At 43.6% G+C, this 7,589-nt stretch overlaps 1 protein-coding gene across 4 annotated transcripts in view; it reads right to left on the bottom strand.

The window, feature by feature from the left end:
- Window positions 1-1,245: 1,245 nt before the first annotated feature.
- LOC138638852 (DNA (cytosine-5)-methyltransferase 3A) overlaps window positions 1,246-7,589 on the bottom strand; it is a 254,664-nt gene continuing 248,320 nt past the window's right edge. For 3 of the 4 annotated variants that reach the window (XM_069728519.1, XM_069728521.1, XM_069728520.1), the window contains one exon: window positions 6,267-6,546. In XM_069728519.1, coding sequence (XP_069584620.1) covers window positions 6,405-6,546 — 142 coding nt within the window. In that variant the 3' untranslated portion in view covers window positions 6,267-6,404. Of the gene's footprint in view, window positions 6,547-7,589 lie in introns of all 4 variants that reach the window. The other variant, XM_069728517.1, reaches the window with a different exon arrangement.

Raw genomic sequence — 7,589 nt, 5'->3', positions numbered from 1 at the left:
CTTGTTATAATTGTGGAGCTGCCGGCTTAGTCTCCCGAAGAGGCCTCCTATGATTCCGGAGATCTTCACAATTAAGAATCTAATATTGTAGTGTGGTCCACATGGGATGGGCAGAACTTGATGGACATATTCTGCTGCATTTTACGGAAGCTGCCTGTACATGTTAACGTCGACAGAGGAAGGTGGAGGAACTACCACCACAACCAAGTCTTAAACTTCTCATACACATACTAAAGATGAAAATGGACGATTTTAAGCAGAACAAACCTTTGTTAGGTGAAACTCATGATAATTTTACGCCATCAATGACACATCATTATCCTGAAATGGCAAGTCAGTCGTGTTGTGAATTTTTTTATCCAATAGTTTGAGGAAAATATCTTTTGCTGAATGTTCCCAAGAAGATTGTTAGTCCTTCACCCAGTGAAATTGAACCTGTAAAGCCACCTGTATAGTGGGTGGTGTTGAAGCAAATGGCCCTAGAAATGATGATTAAGCAGGATTGACCTCCCATCACAGAACGTAGGCCTGAGGTTGGCGATTCTTACATCGCCAGCCGATGCTCTATACATATGACAGGTTTAGTCCACCATTTTGAGCTCAAAACAGACAAATGTCCAAATCTCTATAAAAGATTGCTGAATATCAGTCATCCCATTAACCCCGCAAACTTTGTAATGTGTTATTTTCCTAGCACCATCTAGGATCTCCGTTATCTTGTGCTTTATCTTTTTATATGGCATTTTACAAAAACAGACTGAAACATGACCAAACCTGTTAAGAGCGTAGAGCCTTAGGATTCGCCAAGACCCACCTTGAGCATTGGGTGAGGGCAGAGTTAACCTATTCCATGTTCCCATGGTGTCGCTCAATAATATAGGAAATAATAATGCTTCTCTCAATGACTTCTACACTTGAATATGGCCGAATCTTGGGAATACAAGTTTTGGGTTGTTTTGTTACTACAGTATTCTTCAGAGTAGAACGCAGATTCAATTTTGCTTCGGAGGTGATAAGATAATGCCAATTCTCTGCCGCACCTCCAACTTTTTTCGGTCAGTAAGTGTTCATGTCATTGACAGCGGCCTACATTCAGGATCCTATTATTAGTATAAGTCAAAACTAGAGGAAACTTATGAGGTACTGGTGCTTCCCTCTAACTCCTTATTTTTGGAACTTTCCAGTGCAATTTCAGAAATATTTTCTATGTGATTGCACCAATATGTTCAGTACAGTAGCACAGTATGAAGAAAAATCACTTTAATAAGAAAAATAGAAATAAAGTTGACAAATAATTTTCTTACCCACATAGAAGAACTGCACAATGTCAGCACTTTTGGCTAATGGCAAATAACAGACTGGAATATGATAGTGGATGCAAGATGTTATCATGTAGCCAAGGCATAAGACATAACATTTGTGCCAAGAACTCCACAGGGTTGATTGGTGGCAAGATGCTCAACTGTATGGTCGGCTAGGAGTCTACAGGTCCGAGATGCAGCAAACAGCCCCTGGCTGCTTGATCATTTAAAGCAAAATAACATCACGGTGATAAAATATAGACCAAGTGGAACATAAAATAAGGAACATAAGATAATATGAAAACATGAAACATCACAACACAGCCCTGCCTTCATCAAGTACTTGGACACAAAAAAAAAATAAAAATGTTCACATCATACACAAAGGAGAAGACTGAGGGTCAAAGTCGACCCTTCTTAACACAAAAAGACAAGATGAATGTAAGCAACGGCTATCAGAATGTTCCATCTGGTTACATGATATAAAATAGCAGAGGGGTGGTTGTGGACCCCACAACTGTACCACCAACCCCTGCAGTCTAAAACCCTATTATCCCAGTATGACTGATGTTCATACAACATAGTAACGATCATTTATCAACCCCTATGATTTGAGGGGTATTAGAGCATGTATATCTTGAAGACCTTGTCTACAAACAGGAGTATAAAAAGTGGGTATTTTTATTGTTTGATGTTGTGGGATGACTAAAAACATCTTCCTTCCGCTGGAGGTGCATGAGGCTGGTCTTGCCTGAGATGCTCCATTGGAAGCTCAGTATGATTTAGCACTCATTCGGGAGGAAGCTACCTCCCTGTAATACAGTAAATGTATGTAAAAACCTATACAGCAAGCACCAGTGTTGGTCCACGTTTGGGATTTTGCACAATCTCAATAAATGCAAACAGATTGGAACGTGCCTGAAGGAAGTAGCTGGTTTGGATAGAAAGGTAAAAACGGCCCCGTTTCCAGATAGTAATGCTGTGATCTGCAGCCTTTGACACAACTTATGCTTCTGTTGCATAGCTCTGTTAGTATGAACAGGCCAGAGGATGCAGACCTGCATGGTTGGCATATATAAAGCCATGGCGTTGGTTTGGACAGTTCACCAGAAATATCTGAAATCTCCTGACTTTGAGGAAAACATTAAAGCTGGTGCCGATTTAATGAAAGCATATTGGCAATAAGGCATCATTCACACCTGTCCGATCATGGGAGAAGATAACTAGTGCCTATGGACTGGTTAATGCTGCTCTGCTTTTTTACACAATTAGGTGACTTTTCTAAAAAGTACCGCATCCGAACTGAAAAGATCGGAGCAATTGTTTAACAGCAACAGAAGATTTTATAGTCGCCTCGACCCCTCACTTTACTGTACAGAGAGGTCAAATGTGTCCAAAATGGCTCACACCAACGAGTGATGTGTGTATATTAAATCCAACGATGAAATAAAACACAAGGCCGGCAAAACGCTCGGCTATAGGATGGTATAAGGCACTCCTTGCCAGTGTGAATGGAGTTGTGTAGAATATTAAGATCATGATTAATTTTACCCCCATTTGGACGAGCGGTGCCAGGGAGTCGTGGGAAAACATTGTCCCGGTGATGTCGGTTAGATATTGGTATATTAGGCACATGTCTAGTATAGAAGCACCAGATCACATAGTCAGCACCGTGATTGTATACATGTCCAGGAAGCGCCAAACACCCCCTGCGGTTCGAGGGTGACGAGGTCTCATAAGGCACCGTTGGAAGCCGATGTTTTTAATCATCCCGTTTATGGAAAGCACCAAGTATTGTATACAGTAGTAATAAGTTAGTACCATGAACTCTACATAATCTCTACAAGTGTGTGCACACAATAAAGGGATTAATAAGACAGACTGGCAGCTCACCACTCAGCGGCAGAGGACCTCCCTAGCACAGAAGCCCCGAGACAGGGCAACGGCAAACTGAGAAACAGATGGTCCGACATCCAGAAGGCCCTTCATGAAACAACTTTATTTAGACAATAGTAAGATCCACATGTAGCCAGTGTGTACGTACGGCCTAGCTGACAGGTTACAGGCCATTTCAGTCCCTAGTCATTGCGAAGGACTGCAGTCAGAATTATGTAGGCTAGACCGTACACACGGGGTCAACGTGGATTTTAATAAAATTGGATGTTTTTATGAAGAGCTCCCTGGATGCCGGACTGCCTGATTTTCACAATAAATGTTTTACAAAAGTACACGGATAAACATAGCTGAACAGTTACTGCCCCCGCTTAAAAGCTAAGAGGTAGTACCCACGCTTAAAATCTAAGCGGTACTGCCCCTGCTTAAAATCTAAAAAGGAACTGCCCACGCTTAAAATCTAAGCGGTACTGCCCCTGCTTAAAATCTAAGCGGTACTGCCCCTGCTTAAAATCCAAAAGGAACTGCCCCCGCTTAAAATCTAAGAGGTACTGCCCTCGCTTAATCACCGGGAATTACTGCCTCTGACTAATCGGTTGTTACAGCCCCTGGTTAATCACTGAAAGTAGCAGTCTTCGATTAATCACCGACAGTCACCAACCCTGGTTATCTCACAAACGTGATTAAGGAGTTTCTGTCCTTGTCTAATCAATGGCAGTCACCTCTGTCCTCACCCTTGCTTAAGTACTGACAGCTGCTGCATTTTCCAAATTAATGAAAGGTACAGCCACTTGATTAAACAATAAACGTGAATCTCTGAGCTTAATTTCAGAACATTACTGCCTATGGCTCATTACTGACAATTACCTCCAGCGACCGGAAAGCGGCCATCCTTGGTTAATAACTGACAAGTGCAACTCCTGCATAATTATCCCTTGTTTAATTAATAGCAGTCACCTCTGTTACCACCCCTGCCCAAGTGCAGCCAGTTACTGCCTCAATCAAAAAAGGTATCTCCCCTGCTTAATAATCATGTTCCTGCCTCAGCTTAATCAGTGACATTTACTGCCCCTGCACTCAACAGCAGTCTCCTCCACTAGTTACTGCTCCTGATAAACTGACAGCTACTGCCCCTGCTCAACCACTGCCCCTGCTCAACCACCGCCCCTGCTCAACCACCACCAGCCACTGCCCCTGCTCAATCACCGACAGCCATTGCCCCTGCTCAACCACTGACAGCCATTGCCTCTGCTCAACCACCAACAGTCACTGCCGCTGCTCAACTACCGACAGCCACAGACCCTGCTCAACCACCGACAGCCACGGCCCCTGCACAACCACTGACAGTCATTGCTGCTGCTCAAACACCGACAGCCACTGCCCCTGCTCAACCAAGCACCAGCCACTACCTCTGCTCAACCACAGCCAGCCACTGCCCCTGCTCAACCAAGCACCAGCCACTACCTCTGCTCAACCAGCCAGCCACTGCCCCTGCTAAACCACCGCCAGCCACTGCCCCTGCCTAACCGCCAGCCACTGCCCCTGCTCAACCACTGACAGCCACTGCCCCTACTCAACCACCGACAGCCACTGCCCCTGCTCAACTACTCTCCCCTGCTCAACCACCGCCAGCCACTGCTCCTGCCTAACCGCCAGCCATTGGCCCTACTCAACCACCGCCAGCCACTGCTCCTGCGTAAACACCAACAGTTTCTTGATGATTAAGAGCAATTATCACCATCACAAAAATACTTAAAGCTACAGTGTCTACCATCACCGACTGATCTCACCACCTCTTAATCACTGACAATGACACCATTAGTAGCAACACTTTGTGACCAACACGAATAAAGGTCACCAGATCCAATATGGACCACTGCAGCCAATCACAGGGAAAACTAAGGGCATACAGTAATGCCACTGTATAATATATAGAGCAGCATCAGGTACACAGGATAGAAGTCTTATATCTTTATATAGTCTACATATATGTATATATTTTAGGTCCTTTAATCTACAGGTGTCGCGCTCTGCCTATCTGGGCGTGGAGACGGTGAGGCCAGAAAGACGAGAAGGGAAAGATAGAAGCACCATTGTGAGAGTCTGCGACCGTCTCCGGCCCAGCGGTGCGCAGGCGGCGGCGGGGCAGGCTCTCCAGCTGTGCACACACTTGTAGAGCGTCAGGTATTACACATACAGTATTAGAGCTGTAAACAGTGATCGAGGTCAGCGCTGTCGGTCTGAGCTGATGCGTTTTCCAGGCCTCTTGCTTGAGGCACCTGAAATACTGTAAAAAAAAATATATATTTAAAATTCTGTTATTTTTTCAGCAACATTCTCGTGGTAACATGTAACATTGGGAATGCTGATGCATCTAGATATCCTCAATATTCCCAGTCATTACATTAAAAGGTGATCAGACCCAGACAATATGAGAGAGGTTTGGACAATGTGATGTACGCTGGGCACAGTCGGCCCAGAAGGCGATGACGGAACAGCACCGGTCAGCAGACGTGGGCGTCAGTGTGTGCTAAGAGGCATGGAACGTACGTGGCAGACCACGTGTAGCCCCCTCCTTGTGCTGCTATGTCCGTGATTTCCCCATCCACGACATGTAGATCATGGACCGTTTGCATTGTGTGTACGTATTGACTTATCCTTTTAATCTGCAGCCTAAAAAAACTAAAGTCCAGCACACTGGACCCAGTGGGGAGCGGCTGCCGATCACTTAAAAGACCCTTAAAACTAAAACCGGAAAAACCCGACTCTTAGCACCGGGATAAGAGGGGAGGGAGGAGAAACTATAATCTCTAAAATGGACTAAAAACCAGAAAGTGGCTGCACAAATTCAGGGACGACGTCTTTAAAGATCCGCAGCCGGCTACTGTACTAAAAACTGGAGAGGGATAAAAGGATCCCCCCTCCCCCTACAAAAACCTCAAAGGTAAAAACTTAAAAAAGTAAAATGAGACTTAAAGGAGAGTGTAACATGGAACAAAAAAGTTACATAGAAGTGTCTGCTCAGATCTCAGGCCGCCCGCTCGCTCCTCAGTGCTGCAGGCCCTCTCCCACAAACTTTTGTTTCTTCTATCGAACATTTGTCTAAAATTTTTCTTTCCTGGATGGAGCTGAGAGAGGAGCCGAGAGACTTTTTTTGGGGGGGAGCTGGAAGGTTGGATATCGGCCTCAGGTCCTTTTTGCCTCAATTACTTAAACACAGGCAAAAAATTCCTTAAGAGGAGCAAAGAGGTGACGAATGACCGGAACGCTCCAAGATCTTCCAAGAAGCCTTTGCCGGGCCAAACGGCTCATGTTGGAGACATCTGTATAGTGGACTGGAAAGCCGAAAACCCTGGAGCGAAAGACGACACATGGGATTAAAAAAAAAACCTCTCGGAAAAGTGTTCAGGAGCCCGAAAGGCTACATTACACACAGAAAAATATACAAAGAACAATCCTGATTAAAATAAATGATGGAGACTACATAAAAATATAAACAATAAATGTAAATACTGATCAGGAGCTAAAAGAAATAAAGAAGATGTGAAAAATAATGACATACAATAAACAAAATGGTAAAAACAGCAATATAAAATAATCTAAAACTATATAGACAATAGGAGCAAAGGAACTTGCACTTCCCATTCCATCGGCACAACATCGGCCTGTAGCCACTTCACCGGGCAGGACTACTGAGTCACACGTCACCGCGATATCGATGGCCAGGCCGGCTAATCATCGTCATTGATGGAATGGGATGTGTCAATACAAAAAATAATCATGATATAATAAATACAAATATGCTGAATAATTTTGATATAAAGAAAATGCTAAAAACTTATGAAATAAACAACAATATATAAAAATAGAACATGTAAAAAAATAATTATTTAACAATCTAAACATAATGTACAAAAGTTTTAGACAGGTTTGGAGAAAATACTGCAAAGTAAGAAGCTTCCAAAAATAGGAGTGTTGGAAAAAAAATATCAATTTCCAAAATACAAAAGTGAATGAACGAAAAGAGGATTTTTGGCAGCCAATGTAAAATCATTGGAGGATTTAGGAAACCCGTGGGTATATGCTGCCACCTAGAGGCAGACATCTTAAGAAAAACGTCGCCTCACGTAGACAGGCTACACCCGACACAAAGCTATTCAGTTAGTGCATAAAGCTGTAGGAGAAGCAAAACAAAGACCACCCAAACGAGGAAATGGAGGCTGCAAGAAGTAAATGTTAGGCAAGTACCAAAAATCCTCTTTTCTAGGACAGTTCATCGGGGAACACTTGAAACCATGGGACGTCCAAAAGTGGTCCCTGGTCTGGGAAAACTAATATTGCAGAAATAGAAACATCAAACCTTAAGATTACCACCTGAGAAACTAATACTCGCAG

The sequence above is a fragment of the Ranitomeya imitator genome, chromosome 5 (assembly GCF_032444005.1).
Source record: "Ranitomeya imitator isolate aRanImi1 chromosome 5, aRanImi1.pri, whole genome shotgun sequence".
Lineage (NCBI taxonomy): Eukaryota > Metazoa > Chordata > Amphibia > Anura > Dendrobatidae > Ranitomeya > Ranitomeya imitator.
Note: the sequence above shows the minus strand (reverse complement) of the source record. Positions and strands in the feature narration are given on the sequence as shown.